This window comes from Pristis pectinata, chromosome 3 (genome assembly GCF_009764475.1).
Source record: "Pristis pectinata isolate sPriPec2 chromosome 3, sPriPec2.1.pri, whole genome shotgun sequence".
NCBI lineage: Eukaryota > Metazoa > Chordata > Chondrichthyes > Rhinopristiformes > Pristidae > Pristis > Pristis pectinata.
In genome coordinates, this window is record NC_067407.1 from 65,632,320 (window position 1) to 65,654,904 (window position 22,585).

General features: G+C 42.5%; 1 protein-coding gene across 1 annotated transcript in view; it reads right to left on the reverse strand.

The window, feature by feature from the left end:
- Positions 1-356: 356 nt before the first annotated feature.
- LOC127567959 (uncharacterized) overlaps positions 357-22,585 on the reverse strand; it is a 45,352-nt gene continuing 23,123 nt past the window's right edge. The window contains exons 7-10 of the mRNA XM_052011202.1: positions 15,358-15,598; positions 8,281-8,402; positions 4,488-4,669; positions 357-1,193 (exon numbers count right to left, since the gene is read on the reverse strand). Coding sequence (XP_051867162.1) covers positions 988-1,193; positions 4,488-4,669; positions 8,281-8,402; positions 15,358-15,598 — 751 coding nt within the window. The 3' untranslated portion in view covers positions 357-987. The remainder of the gene's footprint in view (positions 1,194-4,487; positions 4,670-8,280; positions 8,403-15,357; positions 15,599-22,585) is intronic.

The window sequence follows — 22,585 nt, forward strand, 5'->3', positions numbered from 1 at the left end:
ATTTTATAGGGAATGAGGGGAAAAGATTGGCAAGGAGTATAGATGGCCCTGAAGTTGTGAAAGTGGCTATATGAATGAAATCCTTTCTTTTTTTCTTTAAATAAGTGGCTGTCACCAGTGCTGTTAAATAAATAGTGATTTTATTTTATGAATTATGTGTTTGTATTCCTAAACATTATTGCAAAGGAAACATGGAAATTTTGATTTTGAAACAGTTTAAACTGTAGCAATTGTTGGTATTAAAGAGCAAGATCTGAAGGTGTGTATATGTAAGGAATATTTCCTAACATTTTCAAAAGAATGCACAGAAATGGTTCTTCAGTAACTCAGTACCCCCTTACTGATACAATGGAGACTGTACTTTGGTCTGGCTGTAAAGCCTCAATTAATTTTATAGTTAAACAATTTCAAGAAACTTGTGGAGGAATTATAATCCCAATCGAAGCCGTGCTCAGACTCTCAGTTTATTGGTTTATGAACCTCTCCAATGCAATTGATTCTCCTTCCTCCAAATGCCAATCTGTCGTGACAGAAAGCTTGATTGGCAAACTCAGTGTCCCCTTACTGATAGAATGGAGACTGTACTTTGGTCTGCCTGTGAAAATAAATGTCCAGATTCATTCAGAATTAGAGGGAATTGTTCACGTAAAGAAACACCAGCATCTACGCACACACTGAGCAGGGTTTCAGACAATGAGATGTCAGGGAAAGAAGTCACTCAGTTGCCTGCAAGAATGCAAGTTTTACAACTCAGTGCTCTTGCAATTGAGCAACAGATAGAGACTGATTAACAAAATTGTACGTAGCAAGGATGCTCAATTTTGATACCGTTTGGGATCTCAGACTTTGATAAGGTGGCCCGGGCCAGTTTTTGTTGTTGTTGCTGCCTGATACCCATGAAGCACTACAATGCCGACTCCCAAAGAACTTTATCGTTTGAAAGTACTTTGACTGTGCAAATAAACCATGAGCCGGTGGCTGTTCCTATCAATGTTCCTTTTGTCGTGTGTTTGCATTATGTCTTCTGACCCTAATTGACACTCTGTTGTCCTGTAACATCAGATTGTTGACCTCATTGAAACTGAGACCTTCCACACGTTCCCCATTGACCTCCAAAATTTCATCCCCTGGTTCCAGTAATCCAGAGTATAATTTCTCAGCATTCTTGTCTGCCATTTGGTGAATAAATATACCTGAAGCCAAGAGAAAGAATATGAGTTAACTTCATAAAGTCACTGCATTCAATATTTGCTCATCTACCTACATGTGTGTCTATGTGGATTGCAAAGAGTAGAATTGTTAAATTTGTCTATACCTGCAGATTGTTAATAAGAATGAATTACAATATCAGTTTGATAAAAGCCTGGCAAAAATATCTGGTTGAGTATGAACTCTAAAGGCTATAAAAATGCCAAAATGGTTACAGAATTGAAAAGTGAAAGGATCTAACGAAAGATCAATAACTTTGGACCACTGCAGCATGAGATGCAAAAGTTCTTAATAACAAACAGATTAATAAAATTAAACAATTGACATTTCAGGAAACAAAACATACTCATTCTACATTCAATGTGTTGACTATTTACCCTTGTCCTACCTTTGAAGGCTTTGCTTGCCCTGCTACTTCTGTGGGCTTTATTGGGCAGCCATACCACTGAAAGTCAGTTCCTTGCTGCGGAGGAAGTCACAGATATCCAGGATGGCCCACTGTGAGCAATTCCCCTAGATTGTCCCACTACGGACTGTGCCACGTCTGCATGAGGGGCAGGAATCTGGGCTAGCTAATGGGTTGGTAAATAGAAAGATGCTGTTCGGGTGCCAGCAGTGGGCAGTACAATTATTCTAGGCTTGGGAGCGAGAAGGGGACATGAAAAGGCTTTGGCGAGTAGAGTTAAGGAGAATCCCAAGGCTTTTTACTTGTACGTGAAGAGCAGAAGGATGGCTAGAGTAAAGGTGGGAAGATGTGCCTGGAAGCTGTGGAAGTGGGTGAGGTTCTCAATGAATACTTCTCTTCAGTATTCACCAAGGAGAGGGGTCTTGATGACGCTGAGGCCAGTGTTGGTAAGGGTAATGTTCTAGAGTATGTAGATATCAAGAGAGAGGATGTGTTGGAGCTGTTAGAAAATATTAGGACAGATAAGTCCCCGGTGCCTGACGGAATATTCCCCAGGCTGCTTTGTGAGCTGAGGGAGGAGATTGCTGAACTGTTGGCTAGGATCTTTGAATCCTCGTTGTCCACGGGGATGGTACCGGAGGATTGAAGGGTGGCTAATGTTGTCCCCTTATTCAAAAAAGGTAGTAGGGATAGTCCAGGGAATTACAGACTGGTGAACCTTACGTCTGTGGTGGGTAAGCTGTTGGAAAGGATTCTAAAAGATAGGATCTATGAGCATTTAGAGAATCATGGACTGATTAGGGACAGCCAGCATGGATTTGTGAAGGGAAGATCTTGCCTCACTAGCCTGATAGGGTTCTTTGAGGAGGTGACCAGGAAGATTGATGAGGGTAGTGCAGTGGATGTGGTCTACATGGATTTTAGTAAGGCGTTTGACAAGGTTCCGCATGGGAGGCTTCTTCGGAAGGTCAGAGGCCAAGGGATCCAGGGAGGCTTGGCTGTGTGGATTCAGAATTGGCTTGCCTGTAGAAAGCAGAGGGTTGTGGTGGAAGGAGTGCATTCGGACTGGAGGGCTGTCGAAGCTTACAGAGGGATATTGATAGGATGCAGAGCTGGGCTGACAACTGGCAGATGGAGTTCAATCCAGAGAAGTGTGAGGTGGTACACTCTGGAAGGACAAACTCCAAGGCGGAGTACAAGGTAAATGGCAGGATTCTAGGCAGCGTAGAGGAGCAGAGGGATCTGGGGGTTCATATCCACAGATCACTGAAAGTTGCCACACAGGTGGATAGGGTAGTTAAGAAAGCTTATGGGATGTTAGCTTTCATAAGTCGTGGGATCGAGTTTAATAGCCGCGAAGTAATGATGCAGCTTTACAAAACTCTGGTTAGACCACACTTAGAGTACTGTGTCCAGTTCTGGTCACCTCATTATAGGAAGGATGTGGAGGCATTGGAAAGGGTGCAGAGGAGATTTACCAGGATGCTGCCTGGATTAGAGAGTATGGATTATGAGGAGAGACTAAAGGAGCTAGGGCTTTACTCATTGGAGAGGAGGAGGATGAGGGGAGACATGATAGAGGTATATAAGATATTAAGAGGAATAGATAGAGTGGACAGCCAGCGCCTCTTTCCCAGGGCACCAGTGCTCAATACAAGAGGGCATGACTTTAAGGTAATGGGGAGGGAAGTTCAAGGGAGACGTCAGAGGGAGGTTTTTCACCCAGAGGGTGGTTGGTGCATGGAACGCGCTGCCTGGGGTGGTGGTGGTGGAGGCTGATACATTGGTCGAGTTCAAGAGATTGTTAGATAAGCATGTGGAGGAATTTAAAATAAAGGGGTATGTGGGAGGAAGGGGTTAGATAGTCTTAGGTGTGGTTTGAAGGTCAGCAAAACATGGTGGGCGAAGGGCCTGTATTGCGCTGTATTGTTCTATGGTTCTATGGGAAAAGTTCTTTCTCCACAGACCTACCAGCACTATTCCAGGCTGGGCCAGCAGTTGGGCTTGTAAGTTGGTGGAGACAACATTGCACCATGACTTTCACTGCCTCAAAGCACATATTAGGAGTGGATTTTAATGCCATGAAGGCAGTAGGCTGTGCCTGAGTGGTGTAAAATATTGCTTTGTTACCAGCGAACTGAGCTTCCTTCGGACTGAGCAGACTTTGGATGACCTCCACCTGTGCTGCTGTGGAAGCTGAAACCTCTGTTATCGACCACCGCACCATGCATGGGTCTGTGTCTGACAGAATCGAAATACCCAGCACTTCCCAACTGTTCAGATAGGCTCCGGGTTCCACCGGACCTATGCATTTTAGGAGAAAAATAAGGGGTGACCTTATTCAAACATATAAGATCCTAAGGTAGCTTGACAGGGTCGATATTGGGATGTTTTCACCAGTGGGAGAGTCACGAATAAGAGGGCATAACTACTAAATAAGGGGCCAGTCATTTAAAACTGAGGTGTGAACAAATTTCTTCTCTCAAAGGGTGATGAATCTCTTGAATTCTCTGCCCCCGAGGATGGTGGAGGCCAGATCGTTAGATATATTTCAGGTGGAGGTGGGTAAATATTTAAAAAGTCGAGGAATTGAGGGTTATGGAAACTGCCACAGAAAGAGGAGTTGAGGCCAGCATAGATCAGGTATGATCATATTGAATGGTGGGGCAGGCTTGAGGGGCCGAGTGGCCTACTCCTGCTCCTATTTTCTTGTGTTGTTGTGAACTGATGGGATATTCACTATAATTTGTCTAAGATTACTGCAATGGAAGTCAGGCTATATTCATTCCAATGGTTTGGTACTTTAAAGCAGAATAATATAAAATAAACCTATAGCTCTTTGACTGTGACTGAACTCCAGAGCAGTACTCACCGCCATGAGATCTAGAGATGAAAAACCCAAAAGGTCCATGAGCTGGTTTGGACAGTTGAAGCAGGAAGCTGGCATCAGCAAATGTCTCCATTACCTGGCCAATAAACCTTGGGTGATTGGGCGATCCTATGTCTTCCACACTGAGTGAAGTTAACGACTTGCAGCCAGTCGCCTTTGGCTCACTTTTGAGAATATAAAGAAGACATTTATAAGGGCCATACCATCACAACACAATCATACAGACCTCCGCTCCCCTAAGAAATCACTCTTACATGACAGATGAAAACAAAGGCATATCACTCCCCCAGCAATTGTCATCATATGGAAAGAGGCAAGAATCCACATTAATTGATTTCTATGTTTGGACCAAGTCTGTGATGACAGAAGGCACTGAATGACCCTACCAAATTCCAAATTGAGCATTGATAAAGGAATTATTGGTGAGTAACTGCTACAGAACAGCACTTTGTTGACACCATTCATCATTTTGCTGATGACTGATAGTGGATTGATGGGACTATAATTTCCAGAGTGTATTTGCCCTGCTTTGTGTGGACAGGACATGCTTGAGGTTGACAGGCAGCTGCCAGTGTTATAACTATGTAGGAATGGCTTGGCTCGGCCAAGGCAATTACTAGAGTGCAAGTCTTCAGCACTACAGTTGGGATGTTGTCTAACCCCACAACTCTTGGACTATTCATTGGTTTCAGTTATTTCTTGAAATCATGTGGAGTGAGTCAAATTGGTTGAAGTTGATGGTGGAGACTTCAGAGGAAGCCATGATGGACCACCATCTCTGAATTTCTCATTGAAGGTGATTGTAAGTGCTTCAGCTTTGTGCGTGGAATGAGGATGCAGTCTCCCTATTAGACAGCAAATTGTCCAACACTGTTCATGACTGATTGTGGTTAGTTTGTATACCTTTGATCTGATCCAGTGATTATGGGATTGCTTACTCTGTCTGCTGCAGGCCACTTTTGTTGTTCAGCACACAAATAGTCTTCTATAGCAATCTGACCTATTTGGCAGGTCACTTTTATAGCTGGTGCTGCTTTCAGCATACCCATAAATGCTCTTGTTTAATTAAGTTTGCTCCTCTAGCTTGATGGCAATGTTAGAATGGAAGGTAACCAAAGGTACGAGGTCACCGATTGTGGTGGTGTACATTCTTGGCTGCTGCTGCTGATGGTCCACAGTGCCTCATGGATGCCCAGTTCTAAGCTGCCAGATCTGTTCTGAATGTCACACAACTTAATGTAAAGATGGGACTTTGTCTCTGCTAGGACTGGCTGCTCCTACCAAAGTTGTCATGTCAGAAGCTTCTGTAATAGGTAGGTGGTGAGTACAAGGTCAAGTAACTTATCTTATTGGTGGACATTGAAGTTCTTCCATATGCATATTCTGTCCCCCTTGCAACTTTTAGTGCTTCTTCCAAGTTTTGTTAAATATGGGAGAAAGCTGATTTATCAGCTGAGGGAGGATGGTAGATGGTATTGGTATTGGTTTATTATTGTCACTTGTACCGAGGTACAGTGAAAAGCTTGTCTTACAAACCGATCGTACAGATCAATACATTACACAGTGCAGTTACATTGAGTTAGTACAGAGTGCATTGATGTAGTTCAGGTAAAAAACAATAACAGTTCAGAGTAAAGTGTCACAGCTACAGAGAAAGTGCAGTGCAATAAGGTGCAAGGTCACAACAAGGTAGATCGTGAGGTCATAGTCCATCTCATTGTATAAGGGAACCGTTCAATAGTCTTATCACAGTGGGGTAGAAGCTGTCCTTAAGTCTGGTGGTACGTGCCTTCAAGCTCCTGTATCTTCTACCCGATGGAAGAGGAGAGAAGAGAGAATGTCCCGGGTGGGTGGGGTCTTTGATTATGCTGGCTGCTACACCAAGACAGCAAGAGGTAAAGACAGAGTCCAAGGAGGGGAGGCTGGTGTCCGTGATGCGCTGGGCTGTGTCCACAACTCTCTGCAGTTTCTTGCAGTCCTGGGCAGAGCAGTTGCCATACCAAGCTGTGATACATCCAGATAGGATGCTTTTTATGGTGCATCTGTAAAAGTTGGCGAGAGTCAAAGGGGTCATAACAAATTTCTTTAGCCCCCTGAGAAAGTAGAGGCGCTGGTGAGCTTTCTTGGCCATGGCTTCTACGTGATTTGACCAGGACAGGCTGTTGGTGATGTTCACTCCCAGGAACAGGAAGCTCTCAACCCTCTCAACCTCAGCACCATTGATATAGACAGGTGCATGTACACCGCCCCCTTTCCTGAAGTCAATGACCAGCTCTTTTGTTTTGTTGACATTGAGGGCAAGGTTGTTGTCATGACACCATTCCACTAAGCTCTCTATCTCCTTCCTGTACTCCGACTCATCGCTGTTTGAGATATGGCCTACAACGGTGGTATCATCTGCAAACTTGTAGATGGAGTTAGAGTAGAATCCGGCCACACAGTCATGTGTGTATAGGGAGTAGAGTAGAGGGCTGAGAACGCAGCCTTGTGGGGAACCAGTGTTGAGAATAATCATGCCAGAGGTATTGCTGCCTATCCTCACTGATTGCAGTCTGTTTGTTAGAAAGTCAAGGATCCAGCACTGGGATATTTCCTTGCTGTATCTGATCTGATTCCATGTGGTATAGAGTCAATATTGATAACTTCTACTTACCTGTATAGCACTTTGCCACCATCTCTGGTAGGTCTGCTCTGCTGGTGGGGCAAGATGATTTTGATGGAGGTGTTAGGAATATTGGCTGAAAGGTATGAATTCATGAGAACAACTTATCTGTGGCACATTCTCCGAGTTCCCAGATATTGCGTGATTGTGTGAAGGTAGAACAGGCTGGAGTGACTGTGTGGTGCCCAGCTCCATTGTCCAGGCCAAGATCAATGTCCAGTGATCAGTCAAATTTACTCTTGTTTTAACATAAAAGTTAAGTACATTGTTAAAACACAAGAAGAACAAAGCTTATTATGGAAATTAAGAGTCTATTAGTTTTCTGTTGGTTTGTAGTCACATCTGGGCCAAATGGGTAGGGGCTGTAGACCTGTTTCCTTGAAGAACATTAATGATCCAGAAGTGTTTTTTATGACAGAGTCGTAGTTTCATTGTCTACAGTACTGTAACTATTTCTTTCTTTCATTACTTAACTAACTGAATTTAAATTCCCCAGTTGCCATTAGTGTGATATGAGCTCATTGTTTCCACAGTGTAGGCCTCTAGATTGCTAATCTGGTAACTATGAGACTACCATACTGTCATATTCTTAATTCCAAGTTTCCTAACATCACATTCACCTCCCTGTCCTTCTGGAGTGGACCAACTTGCTGACCAATTGAGCAGAGATGACATAAGATCTCAGTACCTGGCCACTGTCTAATTACAGATCCAATGGACCTGTGGTAACAGGCAGTAAAAACACTCTAGTGGACTTTCTATTAGATCAAAATGACAATGATACTGTTATTTCTACAGCATGTTTAATGTTTGGAGAATCTCCACAGCACTGTTATTTAACACAATTTGAGATAAGGTTATTTCAGAAGATATTAGGAAAATAACAAAAGCCTTGGTTGAGTTTCTTAAAGGTGGAAAGAGAAGTAGAGAGAGACAAGGTTTCAAGAGGGATTCCCAGCTGAAGGACTCTAGTGTTGAAGATATCCGATTTAGGGAGGGCAAAGGAAATAGAGTGAATTGGAAACAAAAATGAAATCATGTAAGATCTGACACAATTCCAGTTCTGCACAAACCTCTGTACTACCACTCAATACCTTAAATGCTTTCCCTTACCTGCTTCCTAAGCCAGTCTCCATCATCTCCCCTACCAGGTATGAGCTGCAACGGTTCTTCTTATTCTGGGAGTAAAGCAATTGTATGGATGATGCTTTCCTCAACTGGGCCAATGGGGATGCCTAGCAGGAGATAATGTCAACAGTCAGTCAATGCTCAGTCACATAGTCAACATTTCCACACATTTTTAATGTTGACCTTAGGACTTATTTTGGGTTATGTACACGCTTCTTAACATTAATTATTCAATTGATATTGAAACTAATTCTGGATAATCCCATTTTCCCTAGAGATGTTAATTCATCAGATTAAGCTTTAATTAAGTTATATTGCAACTTTATAAAACTCCAGTTAGGCAATTCTGGTCACTTCATTATAGACAGAATGTGGAGGTTTTGGAGAGGGTGCAGAAGGGGTTCATCAGGATGCTGCCTGGATTAGAGGGAATATACTATAAGGAGAGGTTGGACAAAATTGGGTTCTGTACTCCAGAGCGGCAGAGGCTGACGGGAGACCTGATAGAAGTTTTTAAAATTACGAGAGGCATAGATACAGCTGGTATCTTTCTCCCAGGGTCAAAATGTCTAGTACTAGAAGGCATGCTTTTAAGGTTAGAAGGGGTAAATTCAAAGGAGATGTGCAGGGCAAGTTTTTTTGATATACAGAGAGTGGTGGGTGCCTGCAATGTGCTGCTGGGGTGGTGGTGGAGGCAAATACGATAGAGGTGTTTAAGAGGCTCTTAGATAGGCACATGAATATGCAGAAAATGGAGGGATATGGACATTGTGTAGCCAGAAAGGATGAGTTTAGTTAGGCTTTTAATTACTAGATTAATTAGCTCGGCACGACATCATGGGCCGAAGGGCCTGTTCTTGTGGTGTACTGTTCTATGTTCTATAAGCAAAAACTAAGAAAACTTCAAAACAAAGGCAAAATGTTATAAAAAAAAGTATTGGTGACAAACTCTGATTAACTCCTTCCCAGTAATCTAATAAAGCAAGGCTCCAGAAGAGTTTGGTTATCCACAACACATCACATGTACACAAACTAATATCCTCCTTTGGAAAATCTTATATTTATGTCCACTTGTCTAGATTTCGCTTAAATGGAAATGGTTTCTCAACATTCTCTCATTCAATTCTTCGTCATTTTAGAGAACTCTTTTAGGCCACTCCAGATTTCTCTCAACCAGAGAAAAGAGTTGCATACTTTCAGTTTTGACATTGTCCTACAAGAAAACAGTGCACAGGATCTGATATGGTTTAGGAATCAGAATAGTACCTTGTTCTTCAACTATTCCATGAAGTCCATAGGTTCAATTGTTAATGTGCAGAGATACCTGGACATTGCACACTGTTAGAAAGCACTTCCAAGATTTTGGATCATGCAATGTGTACACTTCCTGGTCAACCACAGTGCAGAAATTATTGTCAGCTGGAGGAGCTGAAGCTCCAGTGGGGTTGAACATCAATAAAGCTGGGATGAATGTCCTTATGGGAAGGTTTACTTGTGCTGTGGAGGTGGGGAGGAGAGGTTTAAACTTCTTTGGCAGAGGGTTGGTTACAGTAAGGCAGCATTAAATGGTGAGAAAGGATTGGGAGTTATAAATGGCATTAGAACAAGAAACAGAAAGCTTTTGGAAAGGACCAGATTATAAGAGAGTACAAGAGGGTCTAAGATGGATTTACAGTGTATTTATAGACACACAAGAAATGTGCTAAACAAGGTTGGTAAACTGCTGGTGAAATTAACCACTTGGAATTATGATGTCATGGAAAAAACAAAAACCTGACTCAATAAAAGGCAGAATATTCCTGGAGGCAAGGTGTTCAGGAAATATAATGAAGGGAAGAAAGGAAGGACAGTGGCATATTAACTAAGGGGATATTACAGTGCTGGAGAGAGAGTATCGAGAGTAGCTCCTGGAATGGACAAGCGCAAAACCTATCTGTTTCGAGTGTAGAAACAACAGATTACTGAAACTATCCAAAAGATTGCCTAAAAGTGGAAAGGATGTTGAGGAGCTGATTTGTATGGAAAGTGCGGATGTGTCAAGACTTAGAGTAGTGATAATGGGGGACTTCAACTATTGAGATATAGACTGACATAGCAATAACATAAGGGAGAACTTGCATGATCAATATGATTTTGGCCCAACGAAGAAAGTAAATGAGCTTGGCCAAATGGAGCAAGTATCGGGGGGAACAGTGATCATAATGTCATAAATCTAGTCAAAAGGAAAAGAAAAGCTTACAAAAGGTACAGAGAGCTAGGTAATGTTAGAGATCTGGAAGAGTATAAGGCTAATAGGAAGGAGCTTAAGAAGGAGATTAGGAGAGCCAGAAGGGGGCATGAGAAGGCCTTGGCGGGCAAGATTAAGGAAAACCCCAAGGCATTCTACAGGTATGTGAGGAGCAAGAGGATAAGATGTGAAAGAATAGGGCCTATCAAGTGCAGTAGTGAGAAAGTGTGTATGGATCCAGAAGAAATGGCGGAGGTACTTAATGAATACTTTACGTCAGTATTCACTACGGAAAAAGATCTGGGGGATTGTAGTGGGGACTTGCAGCGGGTTGAAAAGCTTGAGCATGTAGATGTTAGGAAAGAGGAGGTGCTGAAACTTTTGGAAAGCACCAAGTTGGATAAGTCGCCGAGACCGGATGAGATGTACCCCAGGCTGCTGTGGGAGGCGAGGGAAGAGGTTGCGGAGCCTCTGATGATGATCTTTGCATCGTCGATGGAGACAGGAGAGGTTCCGGAAGATGGGATGGTTGCGGATGTTGTTCCCTTATTCAAGAAAGGGAGTAGAGATAGCCCAGGGAATTATAGACCGGTCTCACCTCAGTGGTTGGTAAGCTAATGGAAAAGATCCTGAGAGGCAGGATTTATGAACATTTGGAGAGGTATAATATGATTAGGAATAGTCAGCATGGCTTTGTCAAGGGCAGGTGCTGCCTTACTAGCCTGATTGAATTTTTTGAGGATGTGACTAAACACATCGATGAAGGGAGAGCAGTAGATGTAGTGTATATGGATCTCAGCAAAGTGTTTGATATGGTACCACATACAAGGCTTATTGAGAAAGTAAGGAGGCATGGGATCCAAGGGGGCATTGCAGTGTGGATTCAGAACTGGCTGGCCCACAGAAGGCAAAGAATGGTTGTTGAAGGGTCGTATTCTGCGTGGAGGTCGGTGACCAGTGGTGTACCTCAGGGATCTGTACTGGGACCCTTGCTCTTTGTGATTTTTATAAACGACCTGGACGAGGAAGTGGAGGGGTGGGTTAGTAAGTTTGCAGATGACACAATGGTTGGGGGTGTTGTGGATAGTTTGGAGGGCTGTCAGAGGTTACAGAGGGACATAGATAAGATGCAAAGTTGGGCTGAGAAGTGGCAGATGCAGTTCAACTCAGATAAGTGTGAAGTGGTTCATTTTGGTAGGTCAAATATGATGGCAGAATATAGTCTTAATGGTAGGACTCTTGGCAGTGTGGAGGATCAGAGGGATCTTGGGGTCCGAGTCCATAGGACGCTCAAAGCGGCTGCACAGGTTGACTCTGTGGTTAAGAAGGTATATGGTGTATTGTCCTTCATCAATCGGGGAATTGAATTTAGGAGCCGAGAGGTATTGTTGCAGCTATATAGGTCCCTGGTCAGACCTCACTTGGAGTACTGTGCTCAGTTCTGGTTGCCTCACTACAGGAAGGATGTGGAAGCCATAGAAAGGGTGCAGAGGAGATCTACTAGGATGCTGCCTGGAACGCAGAGCATGCCTTATGAAAGTAGGTTGAGGGAACTCGGCCTTTTCTCCTTGGAGTGACAGAGGATGAGGGGGGACCTGATAGAGGTGTATAAGATGATGAGAGGTATTGATAGGGTAGATAGTCAGAGGCTTTTCCCCAGGGCTGAAATGGTGGCCACAAGAGGACATAGGTTTAAGGTGTTGGGGAGTAGGTATAGAGGAGATGTTAGGGGTAAGATTTTTACTCAGAGAGTGGTGAGTGCATGGAATGGGCTGCTGGAAACAGTGGTGAAGGCGGATACGATAGGGTCTTTTAAGAGACTGTTGGATAGGTACGTGGAGCTGAGAAAAATAGAGGGCTATGGGTAAGCCTAGTAATTTCTAGGGTAGGGACATGTTTGGCACAGCTTTGTGGGCCGAAGGGCCTGAACTGTGCTGTAGTTTTTCTATGTTTCTATAACATTCAGAATAGCTATAAGAAAGGATATAGATCAAGGTAAAAATAGTCCATTGGAGAAGGGTCATTTTCAATGAGATACAGAAAGATCTGGCCAAGGTAATCTGTAATCAAAATTTGGCAAGCAAAAGTGTGGGAGACCTTTAAAGTGGAGTTACCTCAGCTATAGTATTGGTATACTCGCATGAAGGAACAAAGCCTGTGCTCCCTGGACGACCATAAAGATAGAGAGTAAGACAGATCAGGAAAGAGAGCACATGACAAATGCTAGTTTATCAATAAATGGAAAGCAGGTAATTTAGAGAAAACTCAGAAAGAAAGCAAAAGGAAGTAAGAGAGGCAAAGAAAGCATGAAAGAAGATAGATAGCAAATATAGAAGAATAGAAAAAGAGTTAGTTGAGAAGGAGTTGGGATGATGAGAGATCATTAAGTACATTTACTCTGGAGGCAGAGGGATTTGCTGAGGTATATCAGACTTCACAGAGGAAGAAGATGCTGCTGGAATCTCAGCAAGGGAAGTTTCTGCTGAGATTCCAGCAGCAGTTGAGATTCTGCATGGGCTGAAAACAAAAAGTCTAGGATGTGAAATGTTAACTCTTTTTCTCTTTCCACAGATGCTGTCTGACTTGCTGAATGTTTCCAGCATCTACAGGCTTATTGAATTTCTTAGCTTTGGATGAATTGAATATTTGAGGCCATCAGGAGTGCGCTGGAGTTGTTAAGTCTGGCGGCGACAAGAACTGGAGATGAATAAAGACAGCAGAAGTTACAGACGTGGGAGCAGGCAGTACTGCTGATGCATTAGTCTTTCTCCAACCTATGTTATTATAATCAAAAAGTTAAGTATTTATTACCCATCCCTTGTTGCCCTGAGTGCATCAAGGATTAATTGTAGACATAAGACACTGCAGATGCTGGAATCTGGAGCAAAATTATATCTGAGAACTTCAGGCAGCAACTCCACATGTGTGACTCTAAAGGTAGATCTGGGTGGGAAGCTTCCACCTGCAGTGACCCTGAGTTTGCTCTGAACTGCCAGCACCTTCTGGAATTTTCAAAGAATGTTGACAGATCTGAATAACATCTGGAGAATCCCCTGGTATTCAAATAGTGTTGAATGGGAGCCACATGCCAACCTGATTGTAGTGGGTGACAAGCTCCCTTATTGGTTTTTACACCTACACAGCAGGTTCCAATCATCGGATTATTGAAATGATGTGAATTTGAACTCACAACTTCCAGTTGCTAGACTTACAGCATAACCATAACATCAATACAAGAGTGTATATTCTTAACTTCCCACCTGGTGGCGCTCATGTACTATTTATACCATTCATTCAATGCTTTGACTATTACAGGATGATAAGAGTGACAAACAGTTAACAGAAAAATGCACAAATACTCCAACTATGCCGTCTGCCACACAAGTTCATCTGACACAAGCGGTCTATCCTTCTATTCCCTTTATTTACTTATCTAGCTTCTCCTCAAGTACATCAATGGTATTTACCTAAACTAGAGTTAGAGTTTCCAAGTTCTCAACAATCCCTGTGGGAAAGTTTTTCCTGAATTCCCTACTGAATTTAATAGTAATTATCTCAGGCAACAAATGGAGTCAAAATTCAGATCATCCAAAATCCAAAGTGAATGGCAAATCAGGACTATGAGTTGGATGGTCACTCCAATGTCCTAAATCATACTTGTGCCCCTTGGTTCTGGTCTACCTCTCAAGAAGAAACATTTGCCCAGAAATCAGAGTTCATCCTCTTTTGGTGTGATGAACATATGGTGTATATATTGCTAATGCTCACACAAAAACAAAATCACAAAATTAGGGAAAAGTACGTTAATAGTATGGCAGTATTCGCACAGATTCATGCAAAGAGCAGTTCCCATCGGGAGCAATATGTAGAGCTTATAGCTGCCACATTGAAGACTTGCTGGCCTCTGGGAAGGTGGTCGGACATAAAAGAATCTCCTTCTCCATGTCAGTCATGGACTCACTGCAGAAAAGACTGTTATGAAGGTGATGGAAAATGTGGGGGAATTGGAGGGGACGTAGGGGAGGAAGCAACAATATCCAGTGTGTTTCGCCAGCCCCTACGTGATCCCATGCGCTGATTGAGTCTTGTTCTACAAATGGCACTATGTCACTGTGTGGTACACAGTCTTCACAGCATCTTGCAGTAAGATGCATTATTTATAATAGTTGCTAGCAACAAGAAAACACATGGTGATGCTTTTGCATGTATACCGAACAATGAAAAATTAATCTGGCAGAGGCAGCAAGTCAAACATCAATGTCGCACCTGGGACCCTTTAACTCATACCTCTTTGAGAATTTGCTGCAGAGTTTGATCCTCGTTTTGTTATGGATGCAATAAAAAAAAGACATAGGCTGCACATTATGGCACACTGTGGAAATGGCCACTGCACAGTTGAAGATGTCATCAGCTGCATGACTGATACCAGCAGTGTCATCCAAGCCAAGGGGAAATCACACAGTACCAGGCCAATTTCTCCATGGGCATTAATGTACAACTGGATCCAATTTCTTGATAATTGTCTCAATGCCAGTTCTATTAAAGCTCTTCATAAATAGCTTTACGAAGGTCACCTCTCAACTTTCTCTTTTCTGTAGTGAAAAACTCAAACCTATTCAGACATTAATAGTGATTGTACACCCTCTCATGTTTGGTACCATCTCTGTAAATCTGAAATCTAATCTTCTCATGCCTTTGCATACATTCTATAACATGGAGAAAAATGCATAGTACTCAATGTGGGCTGTAATCCAGATTTTATACTCTTAACGTAATTTCTCAATTTTTAAATTGAATCTCGCACAGAATGAAGCAAAATAACTGAGACCACACACCAGCCGTAGTGATTGTAGAGAGGGAGTCTTCCTCAGGTTTCCTCTGGCCTTCTCACATCGCAGCTTCCCAGACATGGCCTCTGTAGATTGGCAGTTAATCTGCTCCATACTGGACGATCGGAGCCTGTTCAGTTTACTGACTGTGTTCTGTCCAATTGATGTAAAGAAGGCCTTCATGAAGGATCGAGACTTGTGTTGGCTGTCAGTAATGTGCTGAGTTCTAGAGTTACCCTGAGAGGTGCTGCACAAGAAGACAGAATGTTATTCAGGCAGTGCTCACATGTAGCTCATCTGTACTTTATATTATAGACGATAGGGGTTGGTTTTATACATACAGTGGGTGTGTATCAAGGATCGATCACTGAGATGTTTGAGTTGGAAATGTGTGTCAAGGGATAATGTACATATGGGGGAGGAAGGGTGCAATGGGCAAAATAGTAAAGTGAGATAGACACCAAGGTCTAGAAATTCATAAACTCCACAGAGGAGTGAAAAAACTTTGTTGCGTGTTTCACCTGTGCTGTTTCATTCTACAACATTAGGATCACCATTTTTAATCACGAACCTAGTACAACACAAGTGATTTTCACGAGGCAACATTTGTGAAGAAGGGAAGCTGCACTTGTGACCATTCCAATAAGGTCAATTTTATTTAGCTACCAGTATTAAGCCCCACAGTTAACAAGCACCTTAAAAGGAAAGTTAACACTGTGGCACACCATACTGCTGTAACTGTTAAGGCTGAGAGGATGGTGGAGAGAGGGGGTAGAAAGACCAGGAAGCATGCACTTGTGTTCCTCGCCAAAGATCTCAAGATATTAATGGATGAGATTCACTCCTGAAGGTAGTCCAGGAGACCTCTAATCAGGAAGAGGCAGGAGGTGGCAAATAAGATTCCAGCCAAGTATACAACCCCTGTTTGTACTGACCATTACTGAAAGAATCATGTCTTTCTACCCTCTGGAACAGCAGCATCCAACATCACCCCACACACCTATCCTTAGAGACATATACACATATATAATTTGATTGTTTGTCATTTTAGCTCTAATACCATAAAGACCCCTCCTTATCTGTTAGGCAAAGGTTGCACATAATAGGAAGTTGGCACAGCAAACAGGATGAGGATCCTCTCATGGTTAGAGCCAGCATGGTCAGCTGAAGCTAATGCCAATGGGATGCAAGTTATCTATGCTAAAATTCTTTCCTCCTTCACTGAAATGACTATTCAATCTGAAGTGTTCTGCACATGTCCTGGCCACTTTCAGCAAAATGCAAACACAAGCAGCTTTGCTATTCTAATAATTATCTTCGCAAGCTATCCAAAGAGAAACCCACCTCAACCCAACCTCAACATGAGGAGGAGGAAGAGGACACAGCATCAAAGCATCTAAGCCCACTGACAGCAGCTCAGACACTGGCACTACAAGGGTAGAGCAGAGTAAGCTGGAGGAGCTAGTTTCACAAGGAGAGACATCTTGCACGAAGAGGCTGCAGGCAGGCAAGAGGTGAAGGCAATCTAGTGTGACTGTTCACTGGAGAGAAAATCCACACATTAGTATTTCCCCTGAGGATTCAGAGATGGGCATGATAACAAAGTTTTCCAGAGAAGGCTAGAATGGATGCAAAGTGAAATGTTAGGTTCATTGTTTGGCCTGTCAAACTGAATACATGAGGTGCTCTAACTTCACATATGAGATCATGCAGAGCCAGGAGAGCATCACTTGCACTGTAAAGGCGATTTGCACCCCTGAGCCAGATGTCATCGACAGCTCTGCATTGTAGTAGTTAATAGTCATGTTTCAGTTTCCATGGAGGCACAGCGGAGACCACTTAAAGTCTTTGTCACTCTGTGGAGACCAAGGCCAACTCATCAGAGCTCTGCTAACTGTCGTCAACAGCATATTGCTCTCATGAGGGAGTAGAGAGATACCACTGGGGAAGAGATTGGTTTCCACCAGGCACAGATTACTATCATTTGTAAACAGGGAGCTGACTCCCAAGAGATCACAGTAACCGTCAGTGTGACCTCATCTGCTTTGTGTGATTTGGATGCAAGGGGCTGGAGGTTTTAATGGTATTTGGGCAATCTGGGATACGACAAGTCTACCAAGAGTCGAGCGCCATTATAGTGCATAAAACTTCTGTGCTCTTTCAAGGTGTCAGTGTTCACCTATCACCACTGGCACTCATGCAATGTCCACTGATAACCTGCTTCATAGTGCATACAAGTTCTTGTATTCCTTGATCTAATGACACTCTAATAAGATTTGTGTAGTCTTTCAGTCAGAAGTTAAGGTGAAAACTGTTGATTAGTGAAAAGCTGCTCATTGACTGCATGGGCGAAGATGAAGATACTAAAGTTAAAGCTGACTCTTCCTTCATGACTACAGGAAACACAGCATCCTACAGGTAGTCCTCCAAGGAATGGAGTCCATGGCAAGGTCAAGCATAGCCTTTTAGCTGCCCATCTGTCGACATCATTCCATTGAACAAAATATTTAATCTGGACAGAGTGATACCTGAAGTTCTGTTTTGTTGTTTGCCAGTATCTTTATCCACGTTGTCTTCATCCAATCTTTACCCTTGAAGAAATCTGAAACTCAACATTTAGAGTAATTCATGCATTCCACATTGTTCTGTGACAGCAGCAGCATATGTATACTTGCCAACTTTGTTGGGATAAGATAGTGGCTTTCTTTCCCTTGCATGACATAGTGTTCAGTCTGGACAATCCCAAAGGCAGGTTTTCAACTACCTGCCATTATACTGGTTCTGAATAAAGTTGATCACATATAATTGATCAAGATAGATATTGGTCAAGCAAAAGGCTGGCCATGGTCTCATACCGTTCAGGGTTGGCACTGATTAAGGCAAAGACCTCACAGGTACTCATGATGCACCCCTTAATCTGTTACTTGACTAAGGATATTGATTGATCCCACAGAATTTTTGAGGCAGCTGTGTCTAAGGTTCATCATGCTGTACATTTTACTGTACCCTTGCAAGGTCATGACAGTTCAGAGCAATTGATGCTAGGTTGTGGAATGGTGCTCATAAGCATAGGCACAATGGGTCTCAAGGCTGATATGCTTGTAGGAGTATCTCAAATGGACCTTGCCATGGACTCCATTCCTTGGAGGACTGGCCCCTTGAACCATTGCTTCTCCATTGTGATGTTGGTACTCCACTGATACTTTTGTGGACCATCCTTGCATAGGTGGAACAGTATTTGAGTACTGTCTTGTTTTTGTCTTTTTTTTGCACTAATGTCTTGTTTTTGCACACTTTTTTCCCTCTTCACTTTCTTATGTATAATTTATGTACAATTTATATTCTGTGTTTTATGTACCTATGTGCCTGTGATGCTGCTGCAAGCAAGTTTTTTTGTTGCATCTGTACCTCACAATACTTGTGCACATGACAATAAACTCGACGTGACTTGATTAGCAGAAGCTGAACACCAGTCGAGTTCCTCCTTGCTTGCTACTCTGAGAGCCACTAATTGTTTCAGTAGCTATGGCTTATGAAACAAAATGGATTTGAAGGAAAAGAAACTATATTTCGTTGGTCCCTTGCCAAGGACACTTCTGGTATTGAAAATGTCTGGGTGTGAGCACTGTTCCCAGGTGCATACGTGTGGCATATATATTGCCTACATTAGAATCTGTGACTTACCAGATCTTCCCTTACAGGACACCCAGACCAGCATGTCCCTTCATGACCCCTGGCATCATTGTCTTCCTGTAGCACCTGTCATTGCTGTTTCCACAGCTCTTCCTTCATTTCCTCCTGCTCATCCTCTCCTTCCCTTTGGTAAGTACTGCAGCAGGCACCCTGATTGGTGCAGACAGTGGAATCTCATCACAAGAAAGCCAATGGCAATTTCAACTAAGTGGCGTTGTATTGTATCAGCATTCAGAACAAGAAGCTGGAGCACAGACAGAATTCAAAAAAGGAGAGAGCCCTTATTTTTCAACACTTCTCCATTAGGCAATAGCAACATCATTCCCTAACAGTGTAGAGAAGGTGGAGTGCCTAAGAATGCAGGAGTTAAGTAAGCTCCTCAGAGACCTGGCATTGAGCATAGGAAAGCTTCTCTCATAGCTAATGACAAATTGAACATTGAGGGAGTCAACGAGTCAAGTGGTTTATGAAGAGATTTGAGATCTGAAGGCAAACTCAAAGCATTATTTGAGTTCATTTTATCATCGTATTAATTTTAGGAAGCCTGTAATACTAGAAAATCCATGCTCCTATTCAGTAAATATAAGCACTTCAATGCTCCCTCTCTCAGGTCTCAACCTTGCTCGCAGTCCCTCTGAAACCTGCACAACAGTTTGGTCATCCAACAGAACCAATGGGAGCAGTAGGGCTGGTTCCCATAGCAAAGATATTTCAAATGTTGAAATGCCAGTGTAGCTCAGTAATGGTCTCTGTGTTCAATAGGACCAGTTTTCAAATTAAGTAAGCAATCTCCAGGGTGTTTTGCAGTAGAGCGCGGAAGTTGGAACTAACAGTGAGAATGCCCCCTTCAAGTTATGGCCAAGTCTTGCAATAAAACATGGTTGTGTAATGGGTGACGAAAGACTGAAGCAGTTCAGAGCCTTGTGGCCCAACTTAATCATAAAATGCCTACAAGGGGCATTTCATAAGGATAGACATTGTTAGATGTTAACCAGACAAGTAAGATTTTCAACAGAAAAGGTCAGCTGAATTTCTGGAATGACATGAAACAACCTTGAAAACCTCATTATTGCATCTAGCTCCATTTTCATTTATGTTGTCCTGAAATAAACAGTGCTGAACAATAACGTGTGCATGTTGAGCGTTCACGTCAGATGTGTGTTGAGGATGGGATACAGACTGTAGAAGTATGGTACAGATAGTCTCAAAGTTAAGAGTGTTTCATAATTTAAATTTTCATTTACTTCCTTTAACAAATATGATGATTTTATAATTGGATGATCATACCCTTGCCTAATCAGTGGATAATCACATCAGAATGCTGCCAGATTCATATATTACTTTTGGGCTGAACTTCACAGGAACCCATGACTTCCCAATATGAAGAGCTTACATCAACAGTATGTTTACATGATTTTGCAACTGAGTCAGGTCATTGGTATAATCCAAGCAGACAATCCCAGTGAGAGATGGCTGCAATTTTGAAAATGCCCTCTTTTAGATTAAAAATTAAATTAAGGCCTTTTCTGCCCTCACAGATGGATACAACAGATCCCCCAGCACTACTTTGAAAGTGGGTAGTTTGTTTATCCTTCAACCATATCGCTAAATTAGATTTTCTGGCTATTATCTTAAGTCCAATTTTGCAATTCTGCTGCGCAAAAACTGCCTTCAGTATATTCCTATCTTATAATTTTGACTGCACTTCCGGAGTAACTAAATGGATGTTAAGTAGCTTGGAACATCAGGTCAAATATGAGAATGAAACTCCTTCTGGCTTATCGCTTAATGGCCTCACTTACCTGATGAATCAAAGCTCATTTAAACAATCTGGGTCTTGGATAGGGAGGGAACTGGCCAGAGAAGATTCACTTGGAAAGTGGTAATACCATGGAGTCTGTTGATTGGAGAGGTAATCCGGGGTCTGAGTTGGTTGGGAGAGGACTGGATGGTAGTCAGTGGTAAAGATTATTGGGGGGGGGGGTGGAGGGGGAACTCCAATAATATTGGTAGCAGGCAACAGATTAGGGCTAGGCATTCACGGGACCAATCACCACAAAGAACAAAGAACTTACCTATATGGAGGTGGACACCTCAAACTCTCTGGCTGCAGCCCAGATAATATTGGACCCTTAAAATTGTGCTGAGACAGGCCTCCACCTTCCAATTAAGGTCTGATTAAATGAGCCTCATCCACAAAAGACATCATTGCACAGAGGACCAGAAATAATGAACAAACTAACCACCCTCCTTTTCCATCAGCCACCTGTATCAGAGTCTGCAGATCTCACATTAGCCTCATCATTAACCTCAGAATCACAGAACCAGTTTGGAAGCAAGTCATCCTAGATCCTGAGGGACTGCCTAAAACAGGCAAACTGGAGTTAGAACGTGGAGTACAATAGAACCTTGGATACCTCAAATTTACAGAAGGTAAAACAAGGGAAAATGGCCATGAGTGCTTCAGATTTAACATGTTTAGAGGTAACAAGAATGATGGGGGTTGTATAGCAGTAGATAATCTATTACAAGGATGGAGTCAGGCAATATCAAAGAGGTGGAATTAGGCAGTCTAAGTGATGGCACAGATAGGTGGCCCAAATATTATCATATTATTAAGTGTGCAGACAGCCTGGTTCAGTTGCCAAGAAGAGGTAGGTGCTCCAGTCAGAACCTTATCCAGCTCTCACCTGAATGAATTCTCTGACCTGCTGCTGCCCATCTGATAGCTGATGGTTCTTTTCTCAGAGAATAGTATAATATATGAAAATCAAGAAATGGCAGATGCTGGAAATCTGAAATAAAAACAGAAAATGCTGGAAATACTCAGCAAGTCAGACAGCATCTGTGAAGACAGAAACAGAGTTAACATTTCAGCTCGAAGCCCCCTCATTAGTCTGACCTGCTGGATATGTCCTACAGCACTGTATTTTGCAACTTTTATGTTCCTTTGTTCAGATTCTCTCCCTCTGCCCCCATGAGCCCATTAACTGGGTTACCTCGTTTACAGCTTAACTCCATGGAACCCTGACCTCACCTTATCCAAGTAATGCCCTTTGTTCAATCCATTTCTCTCTTTAATTGAAAATCAAATTGTTTTCTTTCTTTCCCAGTTCTGACAAAGGGTCTTTAACCTGAAATATTAACTCTGTTTCTCTTTCCATGGATGCTGTCTGACCTGCTGAGTACTTCCGGAATTTTCTGTTTTTTTTGTATAAAGGTAACCTTAAATAGCTTAAAACTGTGGCCCTTGGTACCCCTTATCCCATTTAATTAAAACAAACCATTTATTAACACATAATCTATTTCTATCATGATCTTATAAATCTCAATCAAATTATTCTCAAAAGTATGGACTTTTAGCCTGCCTTGATAAAGACAATTATTCTGGTGGCTCTCTCCTTTGCACTTTTCCAAAGCTTCAGTTTCATCCATCATATGAGGAGAATAAAACTGGATGTAATATTCTAATTGAGACCTGGACTTGGTCTTGTCCAGCACTAAAATAATGTGCTCCCCTCAGAAGAAATAGGCCATATGG